The sequence below is a fragment of the Condylura cristata genome, unplaced genomic scaffold (genome assembly GCF_000260355.1).
Source record: "Condylura cristata isolate star-nosed mole 26May11 unplaced genomic scaffold, ConCri1.0 scaffold00025, whole genome shotgun sequence".
Classification (NCBI taxonomy): domain Eukaryota; kingdom Metazoa; phylum Chordata; class Mammalia; order Eulipotyphla; family Talpidae; genus Condylura; species Condylura cristata.
The window spans coordinates 18130642-18149538 of NW_004567126.1; the positions used below are offsets into that span (position 1 = coordinate 18130642).

The 18897-nt window shown below is 33.7% G+C and overlaps 1 protein-coding gene across 2 annotated transcripts in view; it reads right to left on the reverse strand.

Annotated features, from left to right (window-relative positions):
* The window catches only part of ARHGEF12 (Rho guanine nucleotide exchange factor (GEF) 12), a 119189-nt gene that overhangs the window by 34929 nt on the left and 65363 nt on the right, over positions 1-18897 (reverse strand). For both annotated transcript variants that reach the window (XM_012729730.1, XM_012729729.1), the window contains 11 exons: positions 16847-16945; positions 16210-16259; positions 13737-13794; positions 11417-11595; positions 9874-9951; positions 9563-9682; positions 7477-7617; positions 4804-4878; positions 2465-2557; positions 1030-1140; positions 331-429 (listed from right to left, as the gene is read on the reverse strand). In XM_012729730.1, coding sequence (XP_012585184.1) covers positions 331-429; positions 1030-1140; positions 2465-2557; positions 4804-4878; positions 7477-7617; positions 9563-9682; positions 9874-9951; positions 11417-11595; positions 13737-13794; positions 16210-16259; positions 16847-16945 — 1103 coding nt within the window. The remainder of the gene's footprint in view (positions 1-330; positions 430-1029; positions 1141-2464; positions 2558-4803; positions 4879-7476; positions 7618-9562; positions 9683-9873; positions 9952-11416; positions 11596-13736; positions 13795-16209; positions 16260-16846; positions 16946-18897) is intronic.

Here is an 18897-nt window from a genome sequence, read left to right on the forward strand (position 1 = left end):
CAACATATAATGAAACCAGGTCCTCAAATAATGTCAGTGTTCATTCAACACAGGCTATGATTCATTTTTCACTGACATTACAATGAAGTGACAATGAAGAAAATAACTTTATTCAAGAACCTAATATACATACATGCGGATCATTTGTGTTCTCTTTTTTACTCCCCCTTTCTGATTGCGTGTATGTATAAAACCAAATATAGAATAATTGAGACAAAAAATAGATGTCAAAAGCACAATAAAGCTTAACAACATAGGAGAGAAGATTGGAAGCAGAAGGACAAATCAATGTGCTAAAGTCGATATCATAAAATTAACTTGGCAACTTACTGCAGATCGATCCAGGAAGAACTGATGAAATTCAAGGAATACACGACGAGTCTCCTTGGAATTGGTCTGTTTATACAAGTCTGAATAGAGATAACAGAGCTAGAATAGAGAAAGAAATGTAAGAGAGAAATTGAGAAATCAAGAAATACGTAATCTGCTAGATCCTCATTGAACAGCAATGTGTGAAACAAGGCAGATCACCATAAACAAGGCAGTTATTACTATAAAGACCAGTCTTTAAAAACAAATTAATCACATTTTAAATACCTTTCATATCCTTACATGTTTGGAAAACTGAAAGAAAACTATCTACTCATCTTGTAAAAGAAAAAAACTTCTTAGGCCTCTCTTGTGGCATAAGGTGTTAATTGTCAGCATTTATCAAGCTATGGGCAGCCACTGCAGCTTGAGTTCAATCCCCGGCCAGGGAGCTGACCCACATGGTACAGCAGACCTCTCCTGTCTTGTCTGCTGCTCCCCTCAGCAGTGTATTTCAGTCCATCTGCCTGTACTGCGCCCCATTCTGTTTCTTGTGAATCCTCTCACCCCCTGCATGTCTGGCCTGTACCCCAACTCTTCTATGCGAAATAAGTAAAATAAATCTTTAAAAAAAAATAAATCTTTTCTAAAGGAGAGAAAAACATCTTAAGGTACACATGTCAGTGTACCTTAAGTTGGCTAAATCATAAAATATATTACCAATGTTGCAGGGTCAAACTGAGAAACCACATGGTGCAAGAAAACAGCCAAGTGAGCAGGACGAGATTTCAGCAGTTCAATGCTCTGGAAACAGCTGCACTGCCCGTTGATCTACAAACCAACAGCCCAACACACAAACGCAAAATGTCATGTAAGCCCATTTGAACCTAACTATCCAAAAGTCACTTTGACCTATTCTTCCCCCACCCCCCAAATCATAATTTTCAAAAATTCACTCTAATTTTTTTTTTATTTTACATTTTTTTTATTAAAAAGTTTATTTTTACATCATTTTGCACATTTTTTTTTTTCATCTCAATTGTAATCCCCACGGGTTAAATTCACTCTAATTTGTTAGTGACATGGTCTATAGAATCTCTTCCTCTGAAAATGAATAATCTCTTGGGGACAGGTTAGAAGAGGTCAGGTTAAAATAAAAACCACCCTGAGAGAATGTAAGTTTAACAAGAATTTCAGACGTCTACAAATCAGTATACAAAGAACAGTCTAGCAGCACTTTTAAAAATGTAATGGAATGCTTTTCCCCTAATCATGAAATAGTTATTTTCCTTTGGGGGGGTATCCTAAACAGAGCAATAAACCTAACAAGAAATAAAGATAAACAGATAAGTAGATAAAAACCATCTCTATTCAAACAACCTGATTGTCTATGTAGAAAATCCCTAGAATTTATTTTAAAAAGCTCTGAGAAATAGTGAGTTTTCAAGTATCAAGCCCATCCCATTCCTATATGTCATCAATAAACAACTGCATTTTGAAATCTTTAAAAAATTGACACTAATCCCCTGAGGAAGGACTGAAGGTTGGCACAGGAGCTTGGTGGGAGGTGAGCACACACAGAGGCATACACATGTAACCCAGGGTCACACAGACTTGTGAACAATGAATAAATTAATAAGAAAAAAAAATGATAGCCTCATTCCTCCAAAATGAAGTATTTAGGCACTACTTATCTGCTTTAAAAGCAAAGTCAAGCTCTCCCTGGTGGTGCAAAGGGTTATAGCAAAGCATTATAAAGCTAAGGCAGCCACTGAAGCACTGATCCCCATCCAGGGAGCTGACCCACATGGCGCCCCAGACCTCCCTTGACCCACCCACTGCTCCCCTCAGCAGTGTATTTCGGTACACTACTGCTCTCTACTGTCTCTGGTGAATCCTCTCACCCCCAGCACCTCTGCCTGTACCCCAGTTCTTATATGCATAAATAAATATTTTTTTAATAAAAAAAATAAAAGCAAGGTCATTTCTACTAGTCAAAGTAAAAACTGGCAATTAATTCATGTAACTAACCAGTTAATCTTAGTTCTAAGACTTAGCCTTCAAATTCTTACAAGTATTTCAAGAAATGTTTACTTTTGCAACATATCTAACAGCTCACAAAATTAATTTGGTTCTTAGGAAAAAATGTCATTACCTGTTCATGTTCAGTACCAAAATCATCATCCTCTGCTCCAATAATATGAGGTGCTACACGAGTTGAAGGACTCCCAATAAGTGACTGACTGTCCTGGTAACATTCAGATAACAGAAATAAAATTATCTGAAAGTCATAATCAGGCAAAGAATAAAGTCAAACCATCAAAAAGACATGGTTCATTAGTGGCATTTATTTATGTTTCCTTTCTTTAAGTACTTAATTTCCAGAGCCTTGAGTCACTTAAAAAAAAAAAACACACACAGCATTGATGCTACTTTATGGTGGTTTGAGAGAGATGAGGGGGAGAGGAAGAGGGTAGGAGATTGCCTAGAAAATAGTAAACTCCTTTTGCTCACTACACTCTTTGTTTGCTGACTCTACTACTTATAGTTCCTTTCATATATAGACTTCATTACAGAAAGAAATTTAGTTTACATAAAGTATTTCAATTTAAAAAAGGTATACTGTAAAGGGTGAATGAAGACAAGAATAAATACAAGCAGAAATGGTACAACAAAGTTAGAAGAGAGAATAACACCAAGATTTCTATTAATGTCATAACTGAAAACTGTCACTGAAGCTATTTTTTCATTTTAAATTTATTGTCATAAACCCATAATATAGGATTTTTTCAGTACACCCTGGCACTGATGACCTTTCAGGCCAGATAATTCTTTGTTGTTGGGGTTCCCCTGTGCACTGTAAGTTGTTCCAGCAGTCTCTCTGGCCTCTACCCAACCACTAGATGCCAGTAGCAGATATACAGTCATGACAATCAAAAATATTTCCAGAGACTGCCAAATGTTCCCTGAGGGACAAAATAACTCCTGGTTGAAAACCACTGGCACAATACAATAAATTTTTCAAGTATGCAGAAACACTGCTATAGAAACAAAATTGGAAAATTAACTTGCAGATTGGCAGTTTTCACTCCTATGCTCATTCATCATTCAGATACAAAGTTGGAGTTAGCATGAAAAAGATAGGGTAGAACCACTAATGTGTAATGTGAAAAAGACAAGATGTATGAAGACCATAACCATTAAGTCAAGACCATACAGAATTAGAAGGAATGAAATTTTGGAATAAACAGAAAAAGAATGAGTTTGGTTTAAATCCAATAGATAAACAAGGAGAGTGGGGTTATAATGATGTTGGAGTCATGTTGGAGTCATGTGCAGAGCAGTTAAGCTGAAGCTTTGTAAATGGATCCAAAAAATATAAACTAAGTGAATAACATGTAGCTATTACATTTCTTGCTTAAGTACATCTCAACAGTGTATATTTCTGTTTCTCTTAATCTGGTCTGCCTTTTTAAACATTTTTTTGTAATGCCAATGTTTTATAATTAAAAATAAAATCCAATAAAATAATAGAAACTTACTGTAGTCAGAAAATTTTTTATTTTAAAACAGATTAAAAATCTCTTCTTTTTCAAGAGTATTTTGCTAATACTACACCATAGTATAATGTTAAATATCTTACTATACAACTTTTTACATCTAATTTAAAATAAAAACACAATACTAAGAGTATCCAATTAAGAATCTGCAAGATGCAGCAATTCTACTTCTCAATATATACTCAAAGAATTGAAAGGAAAAACTTGAACAGATATTTGTACTTAGCATGTTCATGGCAGCTTTATTCACAAAAGCCAAAAGGTCAAAACAACCCAAGTATTCACTGATAATGAATGGATAATCAAAATGTAATTATAATGGATTATTATTCAGCCTTAAAAAAGGAAGGAAATTCTGACACATGCTACAGTACAGTGATCCTCGAAGACATTGTACTAAGTGAAATATGCTAGTCACAAAAGGAGAAACACTGTATGATTCTATTTATATGAAGTACCAAGAATAGCCAAATTCATAGAGACAGAAAGTAGAATGGGGGTTGCTAGGGATTTCGGGGAGAGTTAGCATTTAATGAGTACGAAGTTTTAATTGGGGAAGACGAGAAGTTCTAGATATAGATGTAATGATGGCTGTACAATGTGTGAATGTATTCAATGCCAGAGAGCTATACATTTAAAAAAAAAAAACTGTTAAAATAACACTGCAAGGATGTAGAATAATGGTTATTTTAATCAATATAGAGATTTTTTTAAAAAGCTGTTAAAATGATAAGCTAAGTTACTTGTAATTTACTACAACAAAACATTAAACCAACTAATAACACTAACTACAAAGTAGCACTTCATTCATACGATCTTCATTTCTTTAATAACTGTAAGGTTTCTCTAAAAAAAAAAAGTATCAGATACATCTGCCATCTAATTACAAGGAAAACTAAAGAAAACACTATCATTTCATGAATTCAATACTCACAGTATCCTGAATTAGTTCACTCTTCTCAAGGGTTTCCTCTAGATAAATCCTCTCTTTTAGGCCACTCTTGGGACTCTAAGAGAAAAAAAAAAAGACATATAGTTTATTTCAAGAATTTTACCAACAAGGGATAAGTAAAAATAGTGTGAAAGATGATCTGAATTTCAAATTTTTATTTATATGGAGGTATTTTATAAAGAGGGTGTGTTTTGGGTGATAATTTTTTTTTTCAATCTCAAATGAAATTTAATGTATGGGTGGTAAATTTTTAAGTTATTATTCCTATTATTGCCAAACAACTCTCAAACCTTAATCTGATGAAGATTCTAAATCTTTCAGTTTTCAGGAAATATTCATAGAGGAATATTCCTCTATGTCAGCATCATGAAAATATGATTAGAATATAGGTTGTTCTAATGGATATAGGACCTAGCTTCCTTAACCACAACCAAAAAAAAGAAAATAAGACAGAGAAAGAGACAAAAATTAAGAGACATAAAAATGACTTATCGGCCAAAGGCTGAAGATATTGACTGTATCCTCATTCAAATAAACCAACTGCAAACAATCACTGTAACTGAATTATGGTAATCAAATTGCATGTTCTTAAGGTTTGACAATGATACTGTGGCTAAATTTTTTAGAAGTGTTCTTTTCTCTTGAAGATACATCTTAATGAAATAATGCCTCGGATGCAGTTTCAAATAATCCAGTGTTTGGAGGGTGTGAAGGCTGAGAGACATAAAGCAGACATGCTGAGCGTATGCTGACGACCGCTAAGGCTACATGGAGTGTGAGGGAAGTCATTAAACTAGTCTTCCCATGTCGAAATAAGACTGAAACATTTCCAAAATAACTCTTAAAATATTAGTTTATATATTAAAAGTCAGAGGTAAACAGATACTCTGAAGTTTAGATGATGATTTATGATAAAGTTGCGTCCCTTTAAGAACTGAGTATGTGAATATTTGTCACCACAAATTATTTTCAAAAAATAAGCAAACAATGGAAAATATTAAAAGCACAGATTCAGAAGATTAGAAGACAGATTGGCTCTTACAATTCTAATACAATATAGAGCTGAAACAAACATGGAAATTCACAAGCACAAAGCAGCACATCCTTAAGCTTCAACTAGACACAGGAATTAAGGCTGTTTGCAATGTGTTTAGTAGAGACCCTACTCTACCACATTAATTCTCTCCCAGACTTTCACCAATTTCCAATTATTATTTGGGCTCAGTTTCTTTCTGCTGCTTATTTTAAGACTATTATGAGTTAAAAAGACTATCTGTAAAGCTTTCACTACAAATGTTAACACAAAGTGAATAATCAATAATGCTGACTAGCCATTCAATATATAAATAAGCTCCTAGTAAACCAAATAATCTTCTTTTCTTACAGACCTCCCTGTTACTCTAATTAATTTTCCACAATGGAAATATTTCCACAAAGAGTATGTTTCTGGTTATGCCTCTCCTGCATGCAATTTATAGCCTAAACTTTTTACTTACTCATTTTGTTATTCATTCAAGAACTTACTAAACACCAATTACATGTCAAACAATCTGAATTTACTGGAATACCTTTTTCTATACTTGCCAGTTCAATCTTAATAAAGTTTGGTCTGAAGCACAAATTTATAGCAGCAAGAGAAAATTTGAATTTTTCATTTGAAAAATTTCTTTAAAACGTCAGCTTGCTCAATCAAAATTATCATCATAAAAACACTGATAACTTTTCATTGGGCAAGGAACTGAATCATTGTGTCTAAGCCTTAAATGGTGGCTTTCTTCTTTTTTTAACTATAACCTTTTAAAGTTTAACAAGGTTAACCACTGTGTGTGTGTCTGTGTATACACATATACACAATGTATGTGCACACAAGTCACAAGAAGTAACACCTCCTCCACATGCAAAGCACTGTTTCCTATTTATTCTTTTTTATGCAAGTTCTAACCCGCTAAATTGATTTCAAGGCCTAACGTTTTAAAAAATACTGGCTTAGACTATTTTTTCCATATTTTTAAAGAGGGTGGTCAATTTTTAAGTTACTGTTCTTATTGTTGCATCCTGCGTACAAAGAAATGCTGAATTAGTTAAAACTAAACTCTAGTATTCATATTAACTAAGGTGCTAAATCATAGACTACTTAAAATATTTTCTTATCATTCTCTTAACAAACAAACATTCTCATCTGGCAATTTATGGGCTAATCATGAAAGTGTTACTAAATAAGGGCTATTAACTGAGGTCTAGCTTACAGGACTAAAGCTTTTCCTCTTTTGATGGCAAAGTGCCCCATGATTCAAGACTGAGTCACTCTGCCCACAAATGGAATATTAACATGTTCTTAAAGATATCAACAGTTGGCCTCTCGTTTCAGTAAGAAAGCTCTGGCTTTATTAGCTTCTCTACCCACAAACAAGATGTCTTCTGGGAAATTCCATCTCCTCAAAAGAAACATTTGGCAGTGGTGCACAAGGGAAAAAGTGAACTCTGGAATTAAAAGCTCAGATATGAGAGTGTTTGGAATTTCTGTTCATCAAATTGCTGTATTAAAGATGGCATATATAAGTAATAAGAGAATATTCCCAATTCATTACCTTAAAATTAAATCTAGAAAGAGGTGGTGAAGAAGAAAATAAGAAGATAAAAACGCTGAATACTTACATCTGCACTGTCACTACCGGGCCGAGAAGCATCTCCACTGCTGTAGTCAATTCTGCCTAGTCCCTCTCCAGTGTCTGCTTCTACTTCATTGACTGTTAATGTGTCACCTAAAGGCCTGGAGGGCATAACTATAGCTCCATCCTAAAACAGATTAAATATACATGAACACATTTAAAAAATCTTTCATTGCTCACCACCAAGTATAGAGTTGTACCACAAACTCAATGGAGACTTTTAAAAGTTGAACAGTTTTGTGTGATCAAGAATGCTTTTAGAAATTCATGTGTGTGTGAAATATACACTCCACTAGTAAATTTTCAACTGCATGCTTAATTCATATCGATAAAAACTGAGTTTAAAAAAAAAAGGAAAAAAGACTGCTTAAAGATCTAAAAATTATTATTAAAAACACATCTACAAATGCTGTAGATCTAAAATGGCCTCACCTTAAAGATAGCAAAGTGGTATTTCAGTAAAAAGAATGAAAGTTCAAATTTCCTATTAGGTTAAGAAGGTATCATAGCTTGTTAATTTAGATAATTTGTATTTCTCCCCAATAGCAAATATTAATAAAGCATAACTTCTGGTTAACTGTCTTCTAACACTTTCAATGAATTGCTAATTTAGGGAGGCATAATACCATAACATATAAATTGCCATAAGCATATACTTCAGAAACCACATTTTTCCTGTTAATAAGAGTGCATGTTTGCTAAATAATAATAAAACCTATAAACATTACTGAGGCATAATACTCAAAACTTCTATAGTTATTGGGACAGAAAGTAATGGGAAAAAAAATACTGTGTAATGAAAAACATATAAAAGCAGGAAGTCAAGAGACCTTACAATTGAGTGACCTTGTGTAAGTCATTCAACCAGTTCTGGCCAAGTTTTCTAAACTACAACATTGTTTTTTAATTTATATCACTTTAAAGTGAGAAGATTAGGCTAGATTATCTCAAAGAATACTTTTAGTTCTACAGTTCCTGATTTCTACCAAGCTCAGGAAGAATGACAACTTGACAGGTGTTGCTCATTTTAAGTGGTACATACAATTTGTCTATTTTCCTTTAAGAATCTGTGAGTATAAGGAATTTTTCACATTTTAAATCTGATTATTACAGAATACAAATCTGGTTGACATATAAATGGTAAGCTTTTATTTTTCCTAATGAGACCATTATCTTCTTCATCACTTTTGCCTATTTAGAAAATTATACTGAAATCTATTTTAAATTATAATAAATATACCATTATTATGAATATGAATTTACTTTTTTTTTTAAAGATTTATTTGCTCATACAGAACTGGGGTCCAAGCCAGAGATGCGATGGGTGAGAGGAGTCACCAGAGACAGAGTGGGGGAGCAGAACTGGCAGATCAATGAAGTACACTGAGGGGAGCAGCGGGCCGGTCAGGAGAGGTCTGCCGCGCCATGTGGATCTCCTCCGCCATGGGGATCTCCTCTGCCATGTGGATCTCCTCCGGGGCAGGCAGGGATCGAACTCATGCAGAAATGGTTTAAACTTCTTTTGCTGTGCTTTAACCTGCTGTGCCACCAGGGAGGGCCCTGAATTTACTTTTAATTCACTATACTGGACATGAATTCCAGCAGTTTTGAGCCACATGACCTCAGACAAGTTATTTAATCTTAGTTTCTGTACGAGTACGTTAAATGGGAAAAAACAACAGCAGACTCTAATCTCAGTCGTTATACAGATTAAATGAAAATTTCTTTGTCTATATACTTTAGCACAATTTTGTCATCTTGTAAAATTTTATATATTTCTAACTAAAAACCTCAAAAAGGCAATTATATGTATCTAAGTACATTTTAGTAGCTCATGACCCCAAAACAGAAGCACTCCATTCTTTCTTAAACTATAATGAAACCAACAGGCCATCAGAAGCCCACCTATCTTTTTGTTAATAATTACTTCTGAAACACCCTATACAGGACATCCTGTTGGCCTATGCTAAGAAAAATAACTTAAAAAAAGGAAAATGCAACATTCTCTGACACATTCCCAGAAGATAATTCTCCTGCAAAAAGTTGGGTAGCACTTTTAATAGTGATGCTACCTGAGCAGAGCCTGTGGCTTTGGATAACTGCTCTTGCAGCTGAGGAATGTGTTTCTTGGCCTCCTGGATTTCTTTTAGCAATCTTTGGGCAGGTGTTCGGTTGTACTCTTCCTGCAATAACTGAAAAGTTATAAAAATATTTTGAGAATTAATACTTATTTCAAGAAAATATAGAAAACGTCCATTCTTAATAAAATAGCTGATGGCATTGAATACAATACTGCTTGATTGTGACTATGATAAACACTAATTTAACTATTCCAACTCACATTTTTACTAGCCTGTAAATAGTTCCATTTCTAATTTAGTACCTGTAGCTGTTCCTGCTCTCTCTGTAACATTTTTCTCAGAATTTCTACTTTCTGGTTATGAACCACATTGTTTTCCTCCTAGAAAAGATAAAAAAAAAAAAACAAAAAACAAATAAAAGAGAACCAGTACAGGGGAAATATAAAGCAGTGAAAACAAGACATACGTTATTCTTTGGCTTCAGTTTTCAATACCTACTAAAATTTTCTTAATTTCCAGAAGTGATGAGGACAGGCTTTTAGGCATGACTTTCTTTTTTTTTTTTTTTTATTAAAGGTATGACATTCTTACAGATAACAGGTTACAAAGAAATTACAGCTGTTCTATTTCATTTTTATTAAACTAGGTTCACAAAAACACTGGTATTGCTATTAGTTGGGAAAATGAAGTTAATTTCAGTATAAAATAATCTTACTACTTTCTCTCCTTTGGCTTTTGCTATCAACCCTCATAAATGGTTCAAAACCCCAGTGCTTTAAACTTTGAAGATAGCTCCCTAACTCAGCTCCTGCCATCCCCCTATCTTCACAACCATGTAATATTTTATCAAATTAGTCTTCCTAAAACTCTGTTATAATCACATTACTCTCTTGCTCAAAAATAATTTTAATGAATTTCACTGTCAATCCAATTACATGTAAATTAGCCTGGTAGTTGTAACTTTTCAGAATAGTCCTACTCAAGTTTCTCTCTCTCTCTCTCTCTCTCTCTCTCTCTCTCTCTCACACACACACACACACACACACACACACACACACACACTTAACTGGCAACTGTCAAACAAGAACTCTGGCTACTGCCCCAAAATCCTTGGTGCTTTCCTGACACTTTATCTCTATTCCACTTTCGCTCCCTGGGTGCCTTCCTCTCCCATGGCCATCACTTATAATGTTGCTGTTACCTGTTTTTCCAGACTCAATTAAATGAAAATCTTAAAATCCTTCCTTATCATTACTGGATATGCTTTTCTCCCTCTATTGAGTCCTCAAGAAACAATATTTTTTCTCATCATAATTTATAATTACTTGTATACTTTTGATTCAATCTCAAACCAAAAGTTTAATTAAACACCGACCATTAAATAAAAACTATTTAATTAAACTTTTGGTTTGAGATTGAATCAAAAGTATACAAGTAATTATAAATTATGATGAGAAAAAATATTGTTTCTTGAGGACTCAATAGAGGGAGAAAAGCATATTTAATGAACACTATTTCAATTGCAAAATAAAGAGAATAAAACCTATGTCCTCTTAAGCAGATATCCTAAATAACTAAGGACTTGAACACAGGATGTCTTAATTATATTTTTGTGTGTGGCACACTGAGTTGCATGGTAGGTATTTAATATTTGTTAGATTAAATCCGTTACCCTAATACTTCGTAATCATTCCAAAAGATTACAAAATTTTTGTATTAGGAAATTATTTTTAAGAATTTTAAATGTAACTTTGTTTACCAGCTTAATATTGCAAAACTCTTAATATAAAGCAAAGGCCATCAAGACACAGCTAAACATTTATAAATCAGTTTCCCCATTCTTACCCCCATGAGCACAGGACTAGTAATTCTTTCCATATTCCCAGATGCTCCAGGTGAATGAGGGGATGCCATGATGGGAGACATATGTCCAGAGACTGATGGTTCTACCTCAGAATCAGCCAGTGGAATCTGGGGCGACCCAGGTGGGCGTCCCTGAACAGTAAGAGCTACAAAGGAACCAGCTTGGGTGGAAAGAGGAAAAAAAGGGAAGAGGAAAAAAATAACAATGTCAAAATATGTATCACGGTATTTTACTGCATTTTAACAGTTCCAAGAGATCCAGTTATGTCAAAACTGCCAACCATTTCTCCAAAGAACAGGGACTCAAATTGTCATTTCTTTTTTACAACATCCTAAAAACTTAAAAGAACAATGCCTACTTCACATAGCAAATCACTACTCATAAGATCAAATATTATTTAAAAGAAAATTTTTAAAAAGTATTCTTTTAATTTAGAGAAGTCGATTAATATTATGCTCAATTAACTTCTTAAATTTTAAAAACTGTATTTTAACAGAATACTAATTAGAAAAACCTCCTGGAATATAATGATTCCATTTAGAGTTAACTTTATAGAATGAGTATGACCAAAGACTATACTTTCAGGGATCATTACTATAGTGCATTACAAAATGAGTATGACCAAAACACTTCACAAATAAAGGGGGGGGAAAAACCACAATAGTATGTTTTAATTTTAAAAATTTAAAGGAGAGGATAGAAAGGGGAAAAAAAACTATAGAAAGCAAAGATAAACAAACCCAGATGATTGATCAACAGACATTCATTATTTAGCTGGATCAAGAAATAAAACTTTGCAAATAACTGCCATTTCTATATAATTGATCTATAAATAACAACACAAAGACTTTTCAGTAGAACTTTTAAATGTATTTCATACTTTTCTCCTAATTTATTCCTTCCCTGGAACTAACTGCTAGTTATTTCATTGGCTTGGTCCTAAAAATCACTTTTCTTATAATTAATGGAGATACCAGCTACAATTTGGGATATCATAAATGTATATAGTTTTTAAACTTTTAAATTTCACTTCTCTCTGTCAGAAAGCCATTTACTATTACTGACCCATATACTTGCCTCTAATTATGTCCTAGTTCTTCCTCTCTTTAGCTGTTTTAAATTATCTTGATTTGAAATCACTTTTATTATGTCTACAATATGCATTAAAAATAGGACACGAGGGTGCTCTATTACAAGTACACAAATTTGGGGGAACATTTACTTGTTTGGGTACTCAGAGTATTTTATGCTTACTTTAAGTTTTTAGTTATGTTCTCACTACTCTATTGTTATAGTCCTAGGATCCAATTCTCCAAGTAAAATTTATATTGGAAAGAGTAAATACATAACTTAAGAAACTAAAGATACAACCTTACTTTTTGTACTCTGCAATAGTTACCAGGCATATATTTATTATCATAAATCATGTTTACATAGCAAATAAAAATTTATAAACCACAACTTCTTTAAAAAAGTAATCAAATGTATTCAAATCGAGGGATCAAATTTAATTTACTGCATTTCTTTTTTAAATGAACTGAAGTTAAGAACTATGACTGAAATGACAATGATATGCTGATGAACAATAAAGGAATTCACATGTTGCTTTCCTTAAACAATAAGCAGGAATTTAATTCATTGAATTTATTCTAAAGATATCCATATATGAAAAGAAATATGATTCAATAAAATGGTACTGTTTCTATTTGGTCACAAACAACTGTCTCTTATTTGTAGTTTACTGTGGAATTTCTAATACAGAAGATCATGAATTTTAATCCTGGAGACTTCCAAGAGAAGATCATTAACTGTATTAATCCTTCTCTTATCTAAGAGAAAGTGACTATGCTACATAATATTTAAAATTCCAGTTAGCTTACTTAGGCCTTTATGTTTGACTTCCCTCTCAGATGACTACCTCATTTTTTCAAATATATGCTACCAAATTACTAACAAAGACAAGGATATTACAAACAACCACATATAAGAAGTTGATTAAATACATTAATTAGTTATTAAAATTTTCACCTCAGACTTTGTAATTTAGTGGTTGGCAAACCCAAGCCAAGGGACTAAATAGAATCCATAAATGATTTTGGCAAATAAAGATTTATTGAAATTGCCATGCACATTCATTACATATCACCTATGGCTGCTTTTCTGCTGTACTGACAGAGTCAAGTAGTAGAAAAAGTACCAAAAATCTAAAATATTAATTATCTGCCTATTACAGAATATGTTTCTAAAACTTGCTTTAAAGATTTTAGAAAAAAACTAAAATTGAGAATAACATTCACCTACATTTGATTAGCTCCACCACCTGGAAATGGTTTGAATGAGTCACCAGAGTTCCATTCACCTGTAAGAAAATGACAATAATATATGCCAAGTACTTTCTAGTAAGAAATGGATGAATTAGCTTCAAGAGTTATACATAATACAACTAATCATGCTACCCATAAAAACACTCAACCGGACAATATTTATAAGGTATAGAAAAAACAGACCTTTAATCACAAGACATTATAATTTGTTCACCAGGACAAATGACAAAACATAACAAGCAGATTTATAAATTCTTCACAGTGAAGGACACTTGGCAAATAGAAAAGATGATTAGTTTCTAATTACAAAATTTGCTGGTATGTCAAACTGTAAATTTTTTTTTAAAGATTTATTTATTTGTGCATACAGAACTGGGGTACAGGCCAGAGGCTCAGGGGCGGCGAGAGGCTTCCCAGAGACAGAGTGGGGAGCAGAACAGGCAGATCGACGAAGTACACTGCTGAGGGAGCAGAAGGCGGGTCAGGAGAGGTCTGCCACGCCCTGTGGTCACCTCCGGGGCAGGTGGGAATAGAACTCATGTGAAAGTGGCTTTAGCTTCTTAATGCTGTGCTTTAACCCACTGTGCCACAAGGGAGGGCCAAAACTGTAAATTTTTTAAAAGGTGAAAAACTACTGTGGAAATCTGTAATGTCCAATTTACTCTTTGTTTTCAGTCATGACCTTTTACAAGGGACATTAATTTTCTGACAGATTAAATGTAGGTTATGTTATCCCAAAACTCCACTTTGCCAAATAAATTAAGATAAAAATATTAAACTCAGATCTAACACTATATATAATATACATATAATACTATATATATATACACACTATATATATATATATTTCTCTGATGCAAGTAACACTAATTAATTCCTAAAAGCTTAAGTATATAAATGCATAAAGTAACAGTATTCTCAGCATACCTACGAGATAATTAGTGTAAGCAATGATGGTTAGCATCTCTGATATACTATTTTAGCATATACACACCCATCCAGTTCAAGTATTATTTCTACCTGCAAACAAGTAATTTATTATTGTATTATATACAACTTTCAATATAGGAAAAGAAAGACCTAACCCATTCTTTTTAAAAGCTGCTCATATAAAGGGCTGCCCTGGTGGCACAGGGATTAAAGATAGCCCCATTGAACTATCACCAGCCACTGCAAACATGAGTTTGATTCCCCTGGCCAGCCAGGGAGCTGACCCACATGGTGCAGCAGACCTCTTCTGCCTCGCCTGCTGCTCCCTGCAGCAGTGTTTCAGGAGATCTGCCTGATCTCCTGCTTTCTCTGGTGCTTTCTCCGGTGAATCATCTCACCTCCTATACTTCTGGCTTACATACCAGTTCTTACATGCATAAATAAATAAATCTTTAAGAAAAAAGTTGCATATGAAATACAAGTTATTTCTCTAGCCTTCAGTTTATACACATTTAGATTGCTTGTAAGTTCTCAAAGGTTAAAGCTGAAATGAATTTCTCTGTATACATGTTACTTCACTTTTACACCCATTTAGTTATATAAATTAATTCTAAAAGCAAAAAGGTTATATACCTTTAAGTATATAACTTTTGATACATATTCACAAATTTCCATCCAAACAGGTTTAGACAAGTAGATTTTACATAATTAATACTTACAAAATTATTAAGTTATTTTACCATATCCAAATTATGTCATGTGTATTATAAACAACTTAAAATTTTTGACAACCAAATATATTTTCACCTATCATTTAACCTGATAAAATTCTTTACCCATCTTTCTACTAGGCTATTTTTAGTACTTTAGAAGTGTTAAGGATATCATACTTTGTGTAGTAAGTTTCAAATATTTTTTCCAATTGTTCTTTACTTGTAAAATAGGTTCATGGTTCTTTTCCTGTACAGCAATTTGATTTTGAGTAATCAAATTATTCAGCTCTCAACAGTAATTACTACCTAAGCTTTTCTTCCACTCCTTAATTGTGTTCCACTGAGAACATATCTAGACTAGAGTCACTTGCTTAAAATTAATTGACACCATCTCACCTCATACATATCCATACACATAACACACATTTACTCTAGCTATTCCTATACTTTTGTAAAGTTTAGTTGGAAGATTAACTTTGACAAGTAACAACTATTTCTCTAGCTCTGTTAGTATATTTTGAAGAGTATTTTTGCTAAAAGATTAATCTGAGAGAAATGATCTTTACAAGTTATTCTATCAAAGGACAAAGATGACTTCACTCATTCACATATCAATTACTATGCCCTTCAAGTAAAGGGTAATATTAAACTTTAAATATATGAAATAAGTTTTTACAGTTAACAAGTTCATCATATATAATGCATGTTTCATAACACTCCCAAGTTAAAAAAAAAAAAAAAAACCCAAAATAATTAATACATGCAGTCTTTAAATTCTACCAGAAATTCTGTAACAGCCTTTCTTACCTTGATGATCCGATCACCTGTCTGGACTCCAGCCCGCATGGCTGCCCCATCTGTAAGTGAAAGTAATTACTTAAAATGCAAGTCCTCTGCATTCAGGGAGAACCTTTTTAAAAGACAGGCACTGTAACAGAATGGTTTAAAACATGGGCTGTAAAGTCAGACTTTGGTTCTACTCCTGCTTCTATCACTTGTTATTTTGTGACCTCAAGCTGATAGCTTTTTTTCCCCCCTGCAAGCCTCAACATCAACTACAAAATGGTGATAAAATTTCTATCTTAAACTGCAGCATCCAATATAAAGGAAATATTCAATATATAGTAATAGAAGATATTACTGATGTTTTGGAGGAAATATCTCTGGTGTCTTGAAGAAATAAAATTCCACAAACTTTCTAAGTGATGATGCAGAACGTATCATGGCCAATGAGTCATGATTTCTAAAAATTATTTAGTTTGTAGAGTTCAAAGAAAACCAACTAGGGCAAATACATTCCTATAATTATGACACTAGAAATCTGGTTCAACAAGCCATATGACACATATGACTGATGTGACTATTTTATTCTTACACTAGACATTTAAGTTTTTCCATGTCTCTGCTTGCTTCTAAATGACAACTGTTTTTTAAAATGCCTTGCCTTCTTTGACAGACTGTACGAAAACTGGATTGTCTCCACTGACCGTCAGCCCAAATCCATTGTCATCCTTCTGGATGATTACACAACGCTGAACAAGACCTGCACAAGAGCAACAGAGTAAAGAGAGAAGAAAGAGAAAACAAAGAGAGAGAAAAAAAAAGTCAATTACATATTAATAATGGGTTGTATTCTTTATGGAGAATCACAAGGTGGCACATGAAAGCATATATAAAATAAGAATACTAACCCCATCAACAAAACAAACACAAGAACACTATTAAGAATTTGCATATATATAATTATAGGCACTGTATATTATGTATAATATATCAAACACTTAATAGTGTTTTATATATACATACATACATGTATGTATGTATGTGTATATGAGATATATATATATATATCACATATACATATATATGCACACGTTGGTTTCTCACTGGAAAGGTTGGTAGAATTGTTCTAAGATTAAAAAGAGCTGTGAACTGGAAAAGATCAAGTATTAGAAGAAAATTAGAAACTAAGTCCATTCACATCTATGCTGTTTCTTTGCTAATAAAATCCTCCCCTGCAGTCCTGTGTTTTGGTGTTCTAATTGGTATTTAGCCCCCGCCCCCCAATCAAATATTTTGGACATTAGGCTAGGAATGTTATCCCTAAAGGTAAGCTCTGAGAAACAAAGAAAGAGGTGTTGCAGGGCACCTCCCAAGTGGGAAAAAGGGAATATTCAAAAGGAAGGAAGACTGATTCAGAGAAGACACAAACAGAAATTAGAAAAAAGTAGAAAAGACAAAGAAAGAAACCATGTGCTCAACCAGTTCTTTCACCTTTTCCATATACTTACGTGATTCCTACAGGAGAATTTTCTTTCATTCCAGTTAAATAGCAAATGAAAATTGTCTAGGCAAGGTGAGAGAAAGGACCACAACCGAAGGGGTGGGAATGACCCATAACAGCACTGCGATTAGTACCGAGGACTGCTTTATCATGGATCAGATCTGAAGATCCTGACTGCCTCAGCCAAAAACTGTACTTTCAGCTTTGTTGAATCTAAGCATTTCACCAAATGTCAATACATAAGACATATAAAATAATACAAGTGTAGTAGAGAATTTAGAAATTAAAACCTCAAGTTAAAGATTTTTATACACAGAGCCATGGTCTTCCAAGTGTGATGTACAAAGCAAAGGATATGTTAAAGGATGCACATATATATGTATATACATATATATTTCCTACTGTTAATGAAATATAAACCTTGAAGCTTAACTCATAACCCTACACAAACATTAACTTGAAAATCTTCTAATATACTAATAGGAAGAGAAAAAGGCAAGCCACAGGCTGGGGGAAAAAAAATTCACAATACAAATAACTAGCATCCAGATTACACTAAGAAAAAAAAAAAAAACTCTACAATTCAACAATGAAAGCATTTTAAAAGGGACAAAACAGTTGAATAAACAAATCACCAAAAAAGAATGAGCCAATAAGCACATGCAAACACAAAGATGCTTAATATCTGCAGTCATCAGGAAAATGCAAATTAAAACCACAAAATACTATTGTGCACTAACTAGAGTGACTAAAATTAAAAAGACTGCTATCAAGCATTATCAAGGATGTGGAGTAACTGAAACTTGCATATAACAAGGAGAGAGTAAAGGGCAGAAATACTTTGGAAACCAGTTTAAAATTTTCTTCTAAATGCAGAAATATTTTACATATGATGCAACAATTCACTCACAAGAGAAATGAAAAACTCATGCTCACATAAAAACTAGTACACAGGCCCTCCCTGGTGGCACAGCAGGTTAAAGCGCAGCACAAAGAAGCTTAAGCCACTTCTGCATGAGTTCGATCCCTGCCTGCCCCGGAGGAGATCCACATGGCGCGGCAGACCTCTCCTGACCTGCCCTCTGCTCCCCTCAGCAGTGTACTTCGTCGATCTGCCTGTTCTGCTCCCCACTCTATCTCTAGTGAAGCCTCTCGCCACCCCTTGGTCTCTGGCCTGTACCCCAGTTCTGTATGTGCAAATAAAAATAAAT